The following is a 20720-nucleotide window of genomic DNA, read 5'->3' as shown; positions in this document are numbered from 1 at the left end:
TTTGGTAAACCATCTAAATTGCACCATGTATTACACATATGACGTTTACAAACCTGAAACATGTTTTTTCAAGTAAAGAAAGTCATAGTTTGTTGTAAAAGTGTTTAAATATAAGATTGTGTGTAATCAGGAAGACTACACATCTAAAAGTCCTTGATTCCACTGAGCACATGGCATCTGCAGTACTACATCTACAGTTTTGATCCATCCTCCATACTCCTTTATGCCCCACAGGAGCGTTTCAGAAGTGAAGCATTTCGCAGGCGTGATTTTGTTGTCTTGCTCAGATTTTGGTAAATTTTCCTTGATTTTTGTGTTTCTCCCGCACAAGTAAGTAGGCTACATGGTTAATGGTTTCTTTTTTGTATGATCAGGAGTCTGCACAGGAGGTTTTACTTTGATAACTGACCAGCTTCTCTATGTGTCTGCTGTGTGCAGTGTGACGCTTCATCATTTAAAGTCTGGGCAGATATTCTCTGCAGAGCAGAAAGCCACTTCTGGGACACCAGAACGTGACACGGTTGTGCCGAATGAAGTGGAATCGAGCCTTTAGTGTCATCACCCACGACACACTCAGTTAAACAGCATCCTACCTATTACAGAATAGCATAGCTGCAGCTCTTAACATGGCCAGAGTTGGACTAACTGTCGCCTCCTTCAATACATTTTCCCTTTATCTAGAAAAAATAGCTATATAAATTGAAAAACATCACATGCGTAACTCATGGCACAATTAAACCTGTAAAACTGGACCAAAAAATGATTTGTCTCTTGCCTTTGACAACCGTGCATATTATTCATGAAATAGGGCCCCAGGGGGACACTGGAAATATACAGACTTCACCTCTCTATTTGCAGGAGATGGGGCTGCTCAGAGGCACCAAAAACAACACAGACAATAGAATTTGAAAATTTTATAGGGACTGAGCTAAAGGGTTTTTCACACTGCATATCCCTCGCCCTGGGCTAAAGTTAGCCCTGGGATTACTTAGCTGCCTTTCACAGACACATTGTTAGCCCAGAGCAATATGATTCACACTGCACTTCCACTCGCTCTAGATTAAACGTCCGCTGATACGTAAACATTTAGGAATGTTCTGTGAATACTCCTCTTTTAGCCCAGGGTTTAGTCAATTTTCATTAATCCCACAAACGTGGGGATAACCCTGCCGTGGAGCAGGGCTAGCAAACCCTGCGCAGAAGTTGAACTCACCTCAGCGTGCCAATGTGGGCTAACAGCCCTCTGGGGCGAAGTGTCGTACAACACACAGACTACGGTTCTGAGTTGTCTTTTGGATATTTAGTGTTTTCGCCTTAATCAAATTTTCAGCAGTAATGACTAAATGTGTGAGTAAGACGAAACTGGTGTGAATGGATATTAACTGGAAAATTGAAACGGCAGTTGTACAGTAGCATTAGTCATAGTGTAAACAGGGAATCAGTGTGGTGATGTTTAACAACCTTTGATTGCTTAATAAAAACAAGTCATGTACAGTTCGTGGTGATAGCTGTGTGTGTGGGTGTAAAACATCTGAGGTGGGGTAAAGGGCAAAAAAACACATTGGCAGCTGAGCTGTAAGACACGAGCGGGTGAAACGATGTGTAATTTTCTTCTTTCTTCTCCATCTCCAGTCTGTTACTGTACAATTTCTGCTGATCCTCAACAGGACTGACCATGATTTCAGTCTTTTTTTTTTTATCATGGGTGATATTTGTAATGAAATTCCTCCATACTTGTTGTCTTTGCAGGTTTTCAGTTGTTCACTGTCTGTAAACGGAGTGGAGTATAATTTGAATCCCATTTGTTTCTCGGGCTCTTCTTGGTCTCTGTCACAGTGTTTGAACTCTTGAAATAGACTGAAAAGCTCTGGGTTAGGGTGTAATGTCTCACAGTAAGGAGGACATTGTAAAGGGATTTAATTTATCCATGAAGAACTGAAAAGACAGGTCCAGGACAATAAGCCTTGACAACTCCTCACTATAAATCCTCATAAAATTAACACAATCGTGCTATAGAGAATGAAACCTTTCAGTTAAGTATAACTTGTCTATTTTTTTTTTTTACGCTGATGAATTTCAGTTTCATGACCTTCTATCCACCTCAAACGCCATGTTTAGCAGAACTTGCGTGGGTTTGACAGTTTCCTCAGTCACAGACTCATAATCACAGTGGTAATCTCCACCAATTACAGTAAAAATGGTAGTAACGCCCATCAGGTGGTGTTTCCATATGTGGGTTGCGTAGGCAAATATAGCAGTGATCTGATTACTCTTCACACCTCTGTAATGATACACCACTGCATAAATATTGGCAAAGACGTCAGCCAGCAATGACAAACACATGACTTCCAGTGCACTGAACAGATATGTGAACATATGTCAGTTCTTGTAATAACCGCACTGAATGACTCAATGTCCCTTGAACGAGAATACGTCAGTAATGTCAGTAAACCCCCATCACTGTGGTCCCTGAAGCACTCAGACAGGTCTAACCAGCATCTCCTCAGCACATTTTTTTTTTGAATAGAGTGGAAATCACATCCACATGGACCGAAAGTGGTGTAACTGCACAGGGTTCTGTGGTTGTACCATCCTCAAACTAAGTAGATCTCAAAAATACAGTATTTGATTCAGAAGCAGAGGTTTTAAAGGGATAGTTGGATTTCTTTGAAGCAGGGTTGTATGAGGTACTTATCCATAGTCAGTGTATTACCTACAGTAATACATTACCTGTGTATTATGAATATTTCCACCTCTTTACCATGACACAGACTTTTTCTATGGAAAACCACCATTATATAAGCCAAATATCACTTCCTCTGAATGCACCAAACTCCTTGGGCAAAAAAGTAATTTTCCCTTCTGTGAGTTTGGGTTCACCAAAGTCACATAATAATACAAACAAACTACCAGCGATAGACGAGCAGCTCCTGTGTTTTGGGAGGTACAATGAGTGTTTTTGCCAAAAGAGTTTAGTGGCTTTGGAGCGATATTTGGCTCTTATAAAGGCAGATTTCTGTCAGAAAAGGCTGTCTGATGGGAAGGTAAAGTAACTGGTAGCTTCTAAAGCTGTGCTTTCAAAGGAGCTTTCCCAACACTGTATATGCTAATATAGGTATAATATAGGTCCAAGTGAACATGAGCTTCCAAAAGCACAACGGCTGCTGTAGTCACTTGTGATTGGTGGAGATTAGCTATATCAGTCCATTGCTCTTTGTTAGTTTTCTGTTTCACAGTCAAAAATCACGTAGTGCAGCTTAAGAAAAATATAAATTGAATATTGGCTGTCCGGACTTAAAGCTATGACAAGAAACTTTCATTTTTTGTTAATTTTGGAGGCCCCTGTGGACAAAAGTGGCAGCGTTTCCACTGTAAAAAGTACAAAATATAATGTCAAAAACAAAATGATGTAAATAAAAATCTCTTCCTGCTTCTTTTTACCTGGCTAACATACTGCTAACTGTAACTTTGGGTGGGAAAATGTAAACACAGGCTTGTTTAATTTGATTTCAAGGAGAAGCTGACCCGGTGGAAGGCATTGAGTATAACTATGTAGAAATAGCCGATTTCCTCACAAATGGTCTTGTTTCTTTATGTAGGTCATATAGAGGCATCATTATTAAATTGAGAGTGTTTCATAACCAGTTAAAAATTCCTTGTAGTAGTTTTAATTTAGATCAGATATCTAAACTAGAGCACCTCATGTGTTTTTAATTGATAAGTTGTATGAAATCTGTGATGCAGGGCTTTAGATTAAACTTACCTATTGTGGATGTTGTTGATCATCTGTTGAGATTCGTTGCGTAATGGAAACTACAAGCACTTGCTTAGTCAGGTATGAGCCAGAGGAACTGTCACACTTCACCTATCTTTGCTGCCATGCAGAGGGTGGCAGGTGATCTAGCTGTGTGTGTTTCTGTACATTGTTTGTGAGATACGATGCCTTCAGAATCAGGACATTTTTGCAAAGTGAGGTCATCCTGAATGGTTTCCAAGGTCAGGGTTAAAGGGCAGGGAATTAAAGGTATTCATTAAAGTGTCCTCATGTATATATAGCAGTATTGTGTGTGTGCACGTACTGTATATGCTCCTTATCTCTCTATTGCTTATGTACATCTTCATGTCGAAGTATCTTATAAAGAACCCAGTAGAATATATTGAAGAAGAGGAAGGCCAGAGGGAAGCCGGCCCTCGACACAGTGTCAATCTTTTTGGCTCTGTCGATAAATAACTTCCTCATCTCCTCGGTGCTTTTACCCCCTCCACCTGACGCTGCTCCAGGTGGATTCTGCGTAGTGTTTGCTGCGGCCCCTGGGGTGTTCAGCACAGTAACAGTATTGTTGGCGTTGGCCTTGGAGTCCTTGCTGTTGCTGGGAGTGGAGGTCACAGTGGCTGCGGTGGTCAATCTGCTCTCATGTACTTCCCCTTCCTGTTAGGAAGACAAGGAGGAGGAGGAGGAAGAGGAGGTCACAGGTTGGATAATAGAGCTCATTTATTGTTCTCCACTGACTGAATGAGAGCTAAAGTGATAAACTGCTTTGTCTTGGATTAGTTAGAGTAGAAATGCATCAAAGGAATTTTATAACTAAGTATTTGTCTTCTTATTTATGCTCTGTATTTGGTTTCAAAGGTTTTAAAGTGTAACTTTGGTATTTTCAACCTGGACCCAATGACTATTGAGAACAACAGTTTTTGAAATTGATATTTAGGGAGAAGCAAGACTGAGCTATGACACAATTCCTCTGGGTGATTGTACATCATCAAAGTATGTGCTGGTTTTACCACTGACAGGCTATTATTGTTATTCTAAGTGTCTGACAACATTATGGAGACCTTTATTCCAAAGAAACAGAAACAAAACTAGAAGTGTTTGTGATTGTTAGAACAGCGGAAAGATTAGCCTGTTTTCTTGAGTTTTGTTTTGTTTCTGTCGAATCTGAATGAAGCTGATCATGACAATGATAAAAATGATTGGGAGAGAGGGAGCCAGGTTAGTTTGGCAAGAGCAATAAAACATCTGGTTAAACAAACCTTACTCTTTTTTTTAGGGTTATATCTTTAACTGGCTGTTAAGGAACATTTCCTAAGCTTGATCAATATTTTAAAGGTTTCCTACACAGACACTATACTCAACATATACCTTTCTAAATCTAATATGTAGCATGTCATGTTAGTTTGGCGCATCAATGACCTGCATGTGGCTAATGGCTCCAAGGTAAATCTGAGGAGGCACATGATGATCAAAGGGATAAGAAAGAATAATAATGCATCATTTAAGCAAATTTAAACATCCTTTAAATGAAACAACCCGAGAAGGAAAAGGCCTTTATCTGTGATAAGTGGTTAGAAATTACAGAAGCCCTGAGAAGAATGTAATGAAATTTTATTTTAAGAAAAGGTTTGGTTAGTGTTTGTTTAATACTATAGGGGCTGAATTGCACCGCTACCCCATGTTCTCCATGCACTCTAAACAAAAACTCCCCTGGAAGAAATCATGAATGCTTTTGGACCTCTTCAGAACAGGGGCGCTTGGTGCACTTCAGCCTCTTGTGGCCAAAATGAATATTACAACAACTGACACAGAAAAATTATCCAGGAAAAAAACAAAACACCTTCCAAACCCTTTTCACACAGAAAAGGTAACTAAAACTGTTCCTGGTAAAACTTGTTTTTCACCTGTTCTTAAGTCATAAATACAAGAGAGAAAACAAATTACATCAGATGAAGGAAATGGATACCACAATTTTTTTTTCTCACTTGCCACACACCACTTCTGTAGCAAATAGACGTGACTTTTGAAGTGTGGTTTCATGTAACAATGTGGCCTGGTGACCCTCATACTTCAGGTCAACAGTATGTAACCACCTGCAGGCTAATCTAACCAGAGTCTGACCAAGATTATACGTATGTCAAATCAGAAAAAAGTACCGACCTTTGGCTGGTTCTAAATACAAAATAATGAGTTTATGATCCCCAATAGTTCTGAGGGCGCCATCTTTTCTGTATATGTCTGTGTTCAACTGATTTCATCTTCATATGTTGATACAAGAATTGGAACGTTGTGTAAACATAAAAGTAAGAAAAACAGCATCAAAGGTGGGCCATACCTGCATGTTACACATACGGCAATCTACTGTGAAACAATAAATACAGTAACCTGCCACAGGATAATATATTCTGCTGATGTTAATATGTGGCATTAACTGGGAAGATGATCTTTATACTGTGCAAGCTATCCACAACTATTGAAACAGCAAGTAGAACAAATTCAGGCTTATTCTTTAAATTTGCCTTTCTGAGAGAGTAAAGAGAGGCCGACCTGTTGACAGTAGAAAATGAAGTGTCATATATTCTGTGCGATACTTTTGGCCATGTTGTGGGATGAGTGCTGTTCCTCACAAACTTTTGTCCAAATGCCTCTTTTGCAAATTAGCTATAGTATATTAGGATTTACCAAAAAGTGAGGCAGAGGTGGTTTCATTTCTCTAATTTTATTGATACGTCCTTTGTTGTGTCTTGTATAACTCTCTATGTTGAAAATGATCATTATGTTATACCATGGTCTGGGTGAATACTCTTGTCTGATTGGCTGGTACATTAAAACTGTTTAATGCACACAATAGTTTGGCTTAAGATTAATAAATATTTGAAATTTGTCTGCTACCCAATTTGTAACCATAGCAACATTAAAGAGCACAACTGTCAAAGCTCTCACTCTTCCTAACTGGAGGCGATGTGAATGAACAAACGAGCGAAGAGCTGATTGCTTCAGTTTTCCTCCAACCTATTTTATCTGGTTAGAATTGATGCGACATGCTTGACACTTCTGTTTCCCCTCATCAAAGCAGTCGAAAGGGACGATGACAGACTAATTAACAAGCACAGCAGATACACAGCAGCCTTTTTACAGGAATATCCTCAAAAAGGACTGAGTTTGTAAGAAAAAAAAAGGGAACTTTTGGGAATTCAGTCAATTTTACTCAACTATACAGAAACAAAACGATTAAGAAAATTTGATTAGTTATGAATAAATACGTCAGACGCCTAATTTACTCATCTACAGAGGGAGGAATCTCAAGTACACCGCTGTGACATTACTTGTGTATGCAGACAGTCGTTTGCTCACATCACTTCTAGTTAGGAAGCCATGTTTACTCATTATCAACTGCGACAATCCAGCTGTGTTTGATTGTAAAAGAGACTAGAATTAGTCCTTGTCATGACAACGGTAAGCTCTTGCTTCATAACTTTCAATTTTGTGTGCAAAACTGTCACCAAAAAAAATCTTCGAATGCTTTTATTTCACAAATATTTTTTGGCAAATGACCATGGTATAAGCAGGATAATCAACTTGTTTAACCTGCACCTACTCCTTGATTATCCCTTACATAATCGCCACCCAGTGTCCCTGTTCAAGTCTTCACTAAACCAGCAAACCAATGGGGGAGCACTCACAACAACACAGTGGTTGGATCATGCAGGTGAAACATGCAGACATACATGCAAACATGCACGCACACACGCACACACACACACACACACACACACACACACACACACACACACACACACAGTACTGTACCGTTACCCTGTGGTTGCTGGTGTAGATGTTGCTCATAGATCCATACAGAGGGTCTGCTGCTTTGAGGCCATCATCAATGTTAACACGGCGGAGGGAATCAGCTAGCTCCTCTGGATCAACTGCACCTCCACTGTTCTACCAGTCAACAGCATGCACACCAGTAATCAACATACAGAAACCAAAAACAGATAGCATCCAAAAACAGAGTTGGGTCACCCATTCATTCAGTCAAGCTCTGTGTTACTGTAACAGTTTAATGATAATGCTGTCTGCTGCATTTTGTACGACTGCGTCTAAATTCTCAACAGTTCAATCCAACATACCCCTTTGTGCAATCTGCCTCTTCAAGGCAAGGTGTACATATTGTAAATAGTCTTGTGTGTGCAGCCCTGTACTTAGTACTTTACATTTTATATTCCTTAGATTTTATATTTTTAACCTGATAGATATATACATTTTTTCTACTTTTTATCTTAATATTTATAAGTACTTATTGTCACTCTCTATCTGTGCTGCTTGAGCTGCTGTGACAAGTGAATTTCCCCGGTGTGGGATCAATAAATCTTATCTTATCTTATCTTATCTTATCTTATCTTATCTTATCTTATCTTATCTTATCTTATCTTATTATAGAACAGCTGACAAATAATATAAACTGGTGCATACTGAATGCAGAAACATCAGTATTAAAGAAAAACAGCCTTTCAAGTGTTGGCATGTTGCATCCAGAGTCGTTCCATTCTGCTGTTTATCCATATAGGACAAAACCTAAGCATTTTTGTCTTTTTACTTCTTTTTCTAAATGTTTTAAGCTATACAAAAACTTTAAAATTGCAGCCCTTCTTTTTACTGCTTTTAACATTCAACCAGTTTGAAACAGCACACAGCAACACCAGCAGTTCTCTCTGCTGCCACAACCGTATGTTAAAAAAGTGAAACCTACTGTATTCACATGCTATGAAAGCCAATTTCCACCAATGGGAAGAAAAAGAGATCCTGTAAGTAATTATAATGTGAAACTTTCTCAAAATAACGATGTAGTATCTAAAAATAATGAAACACTTTTGCAAGATAATGACTTTGTATTTTAAAATAAAAAAGAAGAATTTATTAATTAATTTTCTCATTATAATGACTTACAGGATCTTTTTTCATCATACTGGCAGAAATGAGCTTCCACACAAACAATATAAACTGGTTTACACCTGATGCTTAATCTCACACAACCTGATTCCTTACCGGATAAAAGGACTATTACACAGACTCTGGAAAAGATACTGTATGCTGTTGTCCATTTTAGCATTATTTCCTCAACATACATTCAGTCATTTACTGACCTGTTTATATGAATTCTGGTGAGATCAGTACGTCTTATATTATGATCAAACATAGCAAACTCTGTCCAGCTATTAGAAGACCATAAAATCAGACATCAATCAGGTACTTAATTGGTATTTGTGAATGTGATATTATTATTATTTTAACCTGCAATGTGTTTCAGAATAATTTAAACTGAGGAGAAATACAGTGTTTGGTCAGATAATAAAAATAATATTCAATTAATGATAAAATTAATTCTGTTTCTATCAGTTTAAAACTCTTTTTACTGAACTGCCTCTCTGAAACAGTGACACACACTGAATTTTTTGATTTGTGGCTTCCTCTAACTAAATGCTGTTTGTATGTGTGCGTTGACTGAATGCTGAGTTGATCCACTCACAAACCACAGAGATCCTAATCATGCATTGTCCAACAGGCTCATTCTCTGTTTGGATGGCCTTCTGTCAGAGACATAACTGTGAACTAAAGAATCATAAAACCACAGAGATGAAGTGACAGCCATGCTTCATCATGCACTGATACAGTGAGTGAGATGTCAAACATGCACAGTCAGATGCATTGACACTTTATATACACTGTCACACATCAGGAACAGTGTCGTTTTCAACATTATGATTTTCCTTTTTACCACTTCCTAAGGCTATTTCTATCAAACTGCAGTAGCAACATGTCACCACCAGGTGACAGCCTCAAACCTTTCACAGAACAAGTCTGTTAAGTCAGTGTGTACTGTTTATGAGCATGTGTGTGTGCAGGTATAGAGTATGTAAAGGTGTATTTTTTTGCCTGATCACACTGGATGATGTACTGTGGAGTGTGTTCTCTGTTATAGGATTTTTTTGGTACCTTGCTCTTGCTCTTGTTATGTCGTCTGAATCTCAGCAGCTCTTTATGTTGTCGCGATACGAAGTTGACAGCAGCGTACTCCAACAGTGCAGAGAAGACGAAGAGAAGGCACACTGCCATCCAGATGTCTATGGCCTTGACGTAAGAGACCTGTAAACACGCAAAGATGCACACAATTTGATTTTGTTTTTCATATGAGGCACTGCTGTACACACTTCGATGTCTATCAGTCCACTTTTGACATTTTTGGTCTTCATGTTTAAGGTTCAGTGCTTCTCTCTCTGTAATAACAAAAATGTAATTTCAGTTGTTTGAAGAAAGTCCAGAATTCTCATTTTCAGTGTTGTTAATTATTTAGTGCATTGTGTTATTTATTTGGAGCATTTTACACACCACACAAAATAAAACCCCTCTCTGCCTCCCTCTCTCTTCTCAGACTGGTCCCTACCACCTCCAGCCTGTCAGTCATTCACCACGGACATCTCAGAGGAAGCACATGTGATTTCCTTCCTGTTGTTGTTGTTGTGCTGGCAATACTTCCCTCTTAATAGTATTCAAAATACCATGACTGGTTTTATACTACGGTTCTTGACATACAACCCCAATTCCAAAAAAGTTGAGATGTTGGGTTGAATGTCATTAAAAACAGAAAGAGATGATTTGCAGAAACTTTTTTTTCATTCCTACTTGATATTCAACTTCAGGTGCACAACCACAATCCGGAGTCTCTGTTGTTGTATTTTGCACTTCATAATGCACCACACATTTTCAATGGGAGAAAAGTCTTTACAGCTGACAGGTCAGTCTAGTACCCACACTCTTTTACTACGAAGGCACACTGTTGTAACACATGCAGGATGTGTCTTGGCATTGTCTGACTGAAATACGTACGGACGTCTCTGAAAAAGATGTCAGGATGGCAGCAAATATGCTCCAAAACCTGTATGTACCTTTCAGCATTAATGGGGCCCTCACAGTTGTGACAATTACTCATGATGCCATTGTCCCTAACACTAGCGCTGGTAGCAATCTGGATGGTCCTGTTCCTCTTTAGTCTGGAGGACACAATGTCTAAGATGTCCAACACCTGAAAACCTGAAATGTAGACTCGTTAGACCACAGCACACTTTTGCACTTTGTGTCAGTCTCTCTCAGATGAGCTCAAGTCAGTGGCATTTCTAGATGCTGGGTTTTGCTTTGCATGGTAGAATCTTAACTTAAAGATGCAACAACCAACTGTGTTTACTGACAACGGCTTTCCAAAGTGTTTCCCAGGCCATGTAGTATCCTTAAATTCTGTTGTAACACAATCCTGTCGATATGATACAGCCAGTGGTTGAGTTTTGGCAAACGCTTGTGAAAATGCTAAGCTGATGTCAACCAAGGCAGTGAAAAAAACAAGTTCACTCTAACAACAACTTATCCGACGAGGTAGTAATTAATCACCTGAAAATGTCAATGAATTAGTCGATGCCTCACTTAAAATTCCATCATCCATGAAGGGTAAAGTTAACTTCAGCACTAGCTGTAGGCATGCTAACATCAGCTACAACTGCTGCTGTGGGGGGCTTGGTTTTCAGGCTATCAAACACGGTGCGCTCTTCGGCCTTCAGATATATTCTGTGTTTGGTTAGACGTGTTGCCGTTGCCAGTTTGCATTTCACATTACAAATATTGCAAGTGTTGTCTGTCTTGAGTTCTGAAAAGTTGACTCACTGTGACTTGAGCAAGCTGCAGGGGCTTGGTGCTCATTCTTTTTCTCTCTATACTCTACTCTACACTCCACGCACAATCTTAGGTACTGAAATCTGGCAAAGATTGATTCAACATGAATTGGTACTCAGTAATACCAACATAATTATGTCGGTACCCTTAAAAGTAATGAGCTCTGCACTCGAACCTATTCATAATAAACTTAATATTTTTATGACTGTATTGAAAACTGTTCACACACATCCATGGTGTTGCCACTGATTCCTGTGGTGTGAAAATGACGTATCCTCCTTCCTTCATGAAATAATGACTTATTCAGACACGTGTAACATGCTGGAGTGCAAAGTTCTGTTGAGCACTGGAAACATGAGAAACCTCTAAACACACACACACACACAGACACACACACACACTCGGTCTTGTTGTGGAGGTGTATGTGTACAGTATGTGTGAGAGGGATGAGTGTGCTAATAAGGGTTATGTAACAAAGTGCTCCATGTCTGATTTTTTCTCATGCATGCAAGATACCAGAACAAGACTAAGGGGCTCTTTCTCACACACGCTCTAGCGGACGCATGATGTGTGTAATCAACACATACTTGTGTTTGCCCATGCAAAACATCCACCAATAAAAATAGAGTGAAGAAAGAGGCATCTCAGGTCTCTGGTGAGGGAATAAATTAACCCTGCCACACACACACACACACACACACATGCACACACAGTTGCTTTGACCACCTTCTCTTACCTATAAACTGTATTTATATATAAAGTATGACCTCCTCAATATGCAACTATAGTATGTACTGTATATGTGCCATACCAAATGCCTGAGAGTATAACCCTTTGAACCGGATGGACACAATCTGTCTGTGCCTGTAGGGTTACAGTACAAACAGGAAGTGCTGGCAGCTAATGCAGCATGACATTTTGTAGTGCACATTGAACAAAATGTAAACAATACTACATAAAAAACAAACTAACATGGGGCTCAGGTGTGCATTACAGATAACTGTAATTTTGTTAAAGATAGATTCAACAGAGTTTCTATTACACTGGCTGTCTTTACTGGCTTATCTGTTGCAGAGGGCATATCCCTGTACACACAGGCTGAGAGGCAAATGTTAACCACGGACAACTTGCCAGACTAGGGCTGACAAATGCGGACAGACAACCATTCTCACTCACGTTCACACCTATGGGCAACTTAGAGTCTCTAATTCTCCCAACCTGCATGTGTTGGGACTGTGGGAGGAAAGGAAGCTCACACAGACAGAGATGAATAATAAAATACACAAACACAGACCTTAGGCAGTGAGGTCCTGGAGCCTGAGCTCTGTGTTGTCATTGTGAGGACAGTGGTGATGCCCAGTGCCACTCTGGCCGGGGCAGCATCCATGTTGATCCAGAAGGAGACCCAGGACAGAATGACAATGAGCAGAGAGGGGATGTACATCTGGATCAGGTAGTAGCCCATCTGACGCTCCAGGTGGAACCGCACCTCAATACAAGTAAATTTACCTGCAACAAAGCAGAGATACGCTCACACTATATTCACTTATTTATAATCACATGATCACATTTATGAAGCTCAATAATCAGCAATGAATATGTGACACATGATCTGTTTGCTGTTTTGACCTGTGCTTCAACCCCGCTCCACCCAGTCTTCAGCCCACTGACAAAATTTGGATTTTCTGTCTCTACTAACTAACGTGATTCAAATGATGCCAGTCTTCAAAACATCCAGTCATAAATCTATTGTTGATGGCTACAAACTTTGGTCTTGACTTGGGGTCGGCTTATTATGCGACCCAAAATCTATAAATATCTATGATCTCTGTCCTTCCCTGAGCCTCCTGAATCATTCAAAGTCCCCACCCCCGCACAGAGCCCCAGGTCAAAGACACCACATGCATTTGTCTACTGTCTATGGTCAGATCCCATTTAATGAAAAGACTTTATCAGCCTTGATGTCAGTTTGTTTGTTTCTCCCTCCTGCATCTGATTTTCTCATCTTGATCCCAGCAGCACAAACATGATGGATGAAATGTGGCAACCGTTTCACCCTGTGTGCATATTACCTGTGTTGTGATGCTTATAGCAGTGTGTGTGTGTGTGTGTGTGTGTGTGTGTGTGTGTGTGTGTGTGTTACCTGTGTTGTAGTGCTTGGTGCAGTATCTGAGGTCTGATTCATCTTTGAGGATGAACTGTGGGAGAGTAAGGCCTTCGGCCACTTGGACCGGTCCATTTTCCTGCCACTCAAAGATCAGGTCGTTCATGGTGTAACCAACTGAAAAAAGCAAACCACAGAACAGGTTAACAATCACCGAGGGTTTCATGCTGCTGTCTGTGACTTTTCAGGCTCACTTGGGAATACTGGGTGATGTGCAGTTCTTTTGGTCATATACTTTATTTGTTACTCAAATGACACAACATCCCCTGTTGCCTGTATTAAAAAATTATCTAAAAAAGTTTTCAATTTTTAGAACAGCTGAAGTGCCACAATTTCAATATTAAATTGAAAATCGACTGATTTCAGTAATCAAAATGTGTAATTCTCCCTGTATATTTTTTCTCTCCACCCCTGCTTATTTGCGTCGACCAGCCTGTGTCCAACGAAAAATCCCCCAACACTTTTAAGACGGGCGGCACGGTGGTGCAGTGGTTAGCGCTGCTGCCTCACAGCAAGAAGGTCCTGAGCTCAAATCCCCCAGCTGGTTGGGGGGGCTGGGCAGTTTGTGGCTGGGGCAGGGCTTTTCTGTGCAGAGTTTGCATGTTCACCTCGTGTTTGCACGGGTTCTCTCTGGGTACTCCAGCTTCCTCCCACAGTCCAAAGACATGCATTAAATAGGTTAATTGGTGACTCTAAATTGCCCGTAGGTCTGAATGCGAGTGGTTGTCTGTCTCTATGTGTCAGCCCTGCGATGAACTGGCGACTTGTCCAGGGTGAACCCCCACCTCTCGCCCAATGTCAGCTGGGATAGACTCCAGCCCCCCCGCGACCCTTCAAGAATAACCGGTTATGGACAATGAATGAATAAAAAAAACTTTTAAGACAGCACACTGTAGCTTACAGGCAGTTATATCACATTTGATATCATATAGACTCTTACCTTTATAAAGAAGAGTTTGAAAATGTAAATGACTGTTGTCAGGCCTTAAAACCCATGATCTGTGATCTTTACAGATCAAGACTCAACAGTCTAACAATTGCACAGCCATCAGTGCAAAAGAGATATGATTAAATCAAAAATTGATTTAAAATCAAATCGAATTGTGACACCCCTACAGAAAAGTATTATATTGATCACCGTTTTATGCAACGAATCAATTCTGTTATTAAAAAGGAATTCTTGGAGTTTTATCTGAGTAATGAAATCAGAACAATGAAATGACTCAATTACAAAAGAAGTTCTGCTGTCAGAAATTTATTTAAAAGTACATAATGGCATCAGTAAATTGTACTTACTATTATGTTACTGGATTTTATTACTAACACATTAATGTGTAAGCAGAATTTTGCTTTACCAACCCAAAATGTTGGTACTTGATGTCATAGGAAGGAGACTCAACAATCAACCTTTCTGGTGTGTTTATGAGCAGCTTGGATAAATAGTTCTGATTGTAACTTTAAAATTTCTGTAACTCTGTACAACCCATTGTGTGTCTTAAAGAAAGGTTTACTGAGCAGCAATTTCAGAATGAAAGAAAGACTCGAATTTGGAACAATGGTTGTAAAGTCTGGCACAGCTGTGGGACACTGAGAAAAAAAGTTAATTTAGCAGCACAGCAGCAACTACAGTCCCCCATCAATGAATGGAGCCTCCATGGATCAGACTTGTTTGTCCAGCACATCCCAAAGATGCTCGATTAGATTGAGATCTGGGGAACTTGGAAGCCAAGTCAACACCTCAAACTTGTTGTTGTGCTCGTCAAACCATTCCTGAACCATTTTTGCTTTGTAGCACGGCACATTATCCTACTGAAAGAGGCCACAGCCATCAGAGAATACCGTTTCCATGAAAGGGTGTACATGGTCTGCAACAATGCTGAGGTAGGTGGTACGTGTCAAAGTAACATCCACATGGATGGCAGGATTCCAGGAACCCCGCAAGAGCTGCAGTTTTGGAGATGCATTGACCCAGCCGTCTAGCCATCACAATTTGGCCCTTGTCAAACTCACTCAAATCCTTACGCTTGCCCATTTAACCTGCTTCTAACACCTCAACTTTGAGGACAAAATGTTCACTTGCTGCCTCATTTATCCCACCCACTAACAGGTGCCATGATGAAAAGATAATCAGTGTTATTCACTTCACCTGTCAGTGGTCATGATGTTATGTCTGATCGGTGTATTGTCCATCTAGATTGTTTTGGTGTGAGTTGCTAAGTTTTGGACACATCAGCTGTAAAGATGTTTGCTTTTTTCTCCAGTATAATGGGACTAGATGGCACTTGGCTTGTGGTGCTCAAAGTGCCAACAAAAAAAAATACAAACTCAACAGCAGTATCTCTTTCCAGACCCATGACCCAGTTACTCAAGATAATCCACAAATTGTAAGCAGTTTCATGTAATATCTAAAATATCTTTTTGGGGGTGAACTGTCCCTTTAACCTTGACAAAAACTATTGCAATTATTATACTTAATTATTATGCTTACTACAAACCAAGTAAAAGTACAATATAATATATTTTTCAAGGATCTTTGGTCCCACTATTTTCCTACTTTATGAGAAGAACTTTTATGGCTTGGAGCTGTTATAAATAAACATAATAAATTAAAGACTATTATGTTTTTGTTACCATTAATTCTGTCAGTGTTCCTGTGTTTGTTTTTTTGTTTTAGTTTTGTTTGTTTGTTTGGTGCAGTTTTAAATGCAGTTCTAATTAATTAATTTGTTCTTTTGCTTGATAGTCTGTCTGCTTTGTTTACTTGGGTAAAGGGATGAGGGACATGAGGAAACTCAGTGTACTTTGTTATGCATATATATTTACATATTAGTGCTGGTTGATGGTGCACTTGTTGGAAATATAAAAAATGTTGAAAAAAATGCACAATTTAAACAAGAATATTCTCATTTTTTGTTGTCTCAGGTACTCAAATATTCAATTAAATTGTTACGTTACATCCCACAACCATGCTCGCTTAAGGTCACTAATGGGAAAGAGTGGAAAAAGAAACAAACACAAACAAACGTATGAGCATAATGACTGAGAGAACGGAAGCCACATTAAAATGCATGCAGTCAGTGCACTGTAGGGCTTTTTGGAAAAAGGAGAAACCAGCTGGTACATGCTGGTACAAGCCTACAGCCATACACAAAAAAATTTAGTTCATCTTGCCTCTTAAGGTTCAGCTAAAAGTGTGTGAAAAGTATATGTATGTTGAAAAAAAACAAAACAAAAAAAACAGTGGAGGACCATGCCCTCAGCCTTTCACACGAGGAAGCTTCTGTGCTTGGCTTGGGATGTTTTTAAATCTTATAACTGCCCCTGGTGGTAACAATGTCTCTGGCTGTCAACTCAGAACATTTACAAATTCTGCCGGTCGCACAAACTGCATCTGCTCAAAACACTTATTTTTCCATCTCAACTACTTCAGGTTAGAAAAAAAGAAAGACATTATATCACTGTTACAAATGAGGGACAGTCATGTCAACCACCACTGAATTAAATACTGGCCATTATATCTGTATGTAATGAGTAATATTAAATGGAACTGGAGATGGAATTGGATCAACATGCATCATGTCATGGCTGGAATCATCCTTTCTCTGTCTGTATGTGCGTGTCTTTATGCTTCCTGTGTTCTCTGCTGCATGACAACAGCAACACAGCAATGAAAATAATCTCCATACACATATATATATATAAGTATAAAAACAGAGCTGGATCTATGTATGGTAATGCCTCTGGTCAGTGGGATGGAGCAGAATAAAACCACCAATGAAGACAAATAATCTGGCCAAGTGGTATCTGTCCCCTTGGGCCAGGCTAAGCTCCTGATTGGGTGAAGGATGAATTAGTCATCATAACCCTATCAACATTATTATACACGACTTTGTGTTTCTTTAAAAAGATATGGCCATGTGTCTGTGTTAATACTGTTTCAGAGAGGGCGAAGTCGAGGGGAAGGAAGATGATACTAAATATACTTCAGTAAGATGTATGGTTGAATGAAAAATGAGGAAACATGTGAGAAACATGGGAAATTAAGCAGAGGGATAACATGGAAAATTACATATGATATCTGTTTTTTTTATTATTGTTTGCATATCTTTATCCACACATTTTTACATCATAAAAGTTTATTCATCGTCCACTTGTTCTAATTTATTTTATTCTGTCTGAGTAGGTGGTGCTACAAGTCGTGTTCCCTGTATGAATCCAGCCGAGTATAGCATGCTAAACATTCAGCGGTGTGCACAAGTCCCTGTGGGTATAAAGACAAACCCCAGCAGTCACACCACTGAGGTATGGGATGTACATATGGCACGAAGAGGAGAAGCCATCATTGCAATTATGATGAATAATAAACTGAAGCAGGAGGAGGCAGGAGTGGGGGAGTGTGGGCTGAGTGATGTTAACTTATTAATCAACAATTTGTGATTTGTAAGAACACTGATGTGGGAAGCTTTATTTTTTAAACAATTTAATCATAAGTGCAACTCACAGGTCCTATTGTCACGAAACCCGTACAGACTGAGTCATTGAGTGGTAACAGCTCCGGTATGATTTGATGAATAACATGATGATTAATAAACGAAGGGAAGGAGGCAACAGAAGTAAAGAAAGAAATCAGCAAAACTGGTGACATAAGGAAGTAGTTGCAGGTGATACCAAGAAGCCAAAGTACCAAAAAAGACCTTGTTCGGGTGACAAAAGTTTAAGATGGGTATACTGCTTTTTTTGTTGTTGGCAAAGTTCAATAATTTACCTTGAGGTTGTTAGCTTCATATCTGTAGTTCAGTGTGCTCATTCATTTCATTTCATCCATTAAAGAATGATGACAAGGGACATTTGTTTCCCCAGTTTGTCCTTCAGACAGCACTTCTCCACGGGCCTGGTGCCATTTTACTGGGGTATACTGCCTGTACGAAGCCACTGCTTTAAAGGCTCAGGGAACAAAAGTCTCATCTGCGTTGTAAACACTGCAAATTATTAGGGCTGCTGACGGTGATTTTTTTTTTTCATCAGACAGTGTGCAGTGTTATTTTGGTTACCAAAAGTTGCTGCAGAGTGAGCACTCCTCACTTTCATGCTCTTCTCCGGAACAAAATCATACGAGCGTGTGAAGTCACCTGGTCCACTCAGTGAAAATATCTGTGATGTGGGGTGTCCCTGTAACTCAGGTGGTAGAATGTGCACCTCATGTACTGAGGATATCATCCCTCTGCAGCGGCCGCAGGAGGTGCAGCCTACATTATAGTCCCAAACGGACTGGGACGGGACGAGGAAAAAGTCAATGGGACTGGGCAAGAGTGGGAATCATAATAACAATACCTCAGTTTTTAAAACACAAATATAGAGTTCTACTATGAATAGTTGCTATTTCCTTTATTTTGGACATAGTAAATACCTGCTTTTGATCCTTTTTGTATCAAAATCTAGAAAAAAAGTACTTGTTTGTTTTTTGCTCGCAGTGATTGGCTGCGAGCATTTGATTTAATGAGAGAGTGATGAGATGCCATCAAGGTATTGAATGAAGTACTCTTTGGTTATTGGTACCTCTTTACTGAAATTGGTACTGATATTGGAACTGATACTAACAAACTGAACTGAACTGATGATAACAAATGCTGAATTTGCAGAGAGAGAGAGAGAGAGAGAGAGAGAGAGAGAGAGAGAGAGAGAGAGAGAGAGAGAGAGAGAGAGAGCAGCGAATAAGGACAGACAAAAACTTTCTCTGATCATGAAGCCTAATTTTAGAGACAGATAGATCCGCATTATATTTGCCCATCTCCTCTAAAAACTGCCTCCTCAGATGAACTGATGAGGATTAAGACTTGGTTCTAAGCTTAAAGTTGGTTTAGGCTCACTTTAGGGTAAAGGCTGGAGTTAGGCATTTAGCTGTGATAGGTAAGGTTGGAGTAAGGGGATGCATTATTTCAATAAGGGTCCTGACAAGTACAGAATCACTGTATCTTTCTCACTCTCTCTCTCTCTCTCTCTCTCTCTCTCCCTCTCTCTCTCTCTCTCTCTCTGTGTGTGTGTGTGTGTGTGTGTGTGTGTTCATATTGTACTTACAACTCTCAAGCTGCATGATACAGGTCTGAACATCCATAGGGAAGTTTTTTAAATCCATGGGACATGACAGAGTTAATGTTAGTCTGAAAGTGAAGAGAAAGGAGAGAACAAGTGAAAAGTGAGTCAAAGACAGTGACAGACTTTAAATTCTGTTATAAATGTTGTACACATGTACAGTATCAAAATGCTTTTATCTTTTCCATTTTATATTCATGCACCACTAAGTGGGATATCTTTGAGGTTACAAAATAGCACAACCATGTCTCCATCACATCTAGTATGACGGGTACAACCAGAAGTATAACCTGCTTCTTTTACTTTAGAATCACATGCATGTTAAACCATTTGGTAAAGACATTAAAGGAAAACACAGAAACTTATATACAGCAATACACAGCTATTATTAACATCTCATGTTGACAGTGAAACAGTTGTGAGTATTAACAGTAAATGTCGAGGTAAAGTGGACTCATGAACACATTCTTGGGAATTTTCACAAAGTTTGTGTTTGGACAAAAAGGTCAGAATCCATCCATCCATTTTCTGTAACTGTAAGGGTCACGGGGGGGCTGGAGCCTATCCCAGCTGACATTGGGCAAGAGGCGGGGTTCACCCTGGACAAGTTGCCAATTCATCACAGGGCTGACACATAGAGACAGACAACCACATGCAAACCTATGGACAATTTAGAATCACCAATTAACCTAGCATGCATGTCTTTGGACTGTGGGAAGAAGCCGGAGAACCCGGAGAAAACCCACGCAGACACGGGGAGAACATGCAAACTCTGCACAGAAAGGCCGAACTCAGGACCTTCTTGCTGTGAGGCAGCAGTGCTAACCACTGCACCACCGTGCCGCCCAAGGTCCATTGTTATATGTGGGATGATACAAATTATTTTGGGTTGTATTTTTCAGTGTGCATTATTTTATTAACAGGCATGCTGTTGGTTAATGCACTTTAAAATAATAATATCAGAAGATGTTA

The 20720-nt window shown here is 39.7% G+C and overlaps 1 protein-coding gene across 1 annotated transcript in view; it reads right to left on the bottom strand.

Annotated features, from left to right (window-relative positions):
- Positions 1 to 3608: 3608 nt before the first annotated feature.
- The window catches only part of LOC146330175 (glycine receptor subunit alpha-3-like), a 34762-nt gene continuing 17650 nt past the window's right edge, over positions 3609 to 20720 (bottom strand). The window contains exons 5-10 of the mRNA XM_084714475.1: positions 19734 to 19816; positions 13638 to 13775; positions 12789 to 13003; positions 9770 to 9919; positions 7589 to 7717; positions 3609 to 4429 (exon numbers count right to left, since the gene is read on the bottom strand). Of these exons, the coding sequence (XP_084570601.1) occupies positions 4100 to 4429; positions 7589 to 7717; positions 9770 to 9919; positions 12789 to 13003; positions 13638 to 13775; positions 19734 to 19816 (1045 nt within the window). The 3' untranslated portion in view covers positions 3609 to 4099. The remainder of the gene's footprint in view (positions 4430 to 7588; positions 7718 to 9769; positions 9920 to 12788; positions 13004 to 13637; positions 13776 to 19733; positions 19817 to 20720) is intronic.

This window comes from Lutjanus erythropterus, chromosome 3 (assembly GCF_056507025.1).
Source record: "Lutjanus erythropterus isolate fLutEry1 chromosome 3, fLutEry1.hap2, whole genome shotgun sequence".
NCBI classification, from domain to species: Eukaryota; Metazoa; Chordata; class Actinopteri; order Lutjaniformes; family Lutjanidae; genus Lutjanus; species Lutjanus erythropterus.
This window is presented reverse-complemented; position numbering and strand designations above follow the sequence as displayed.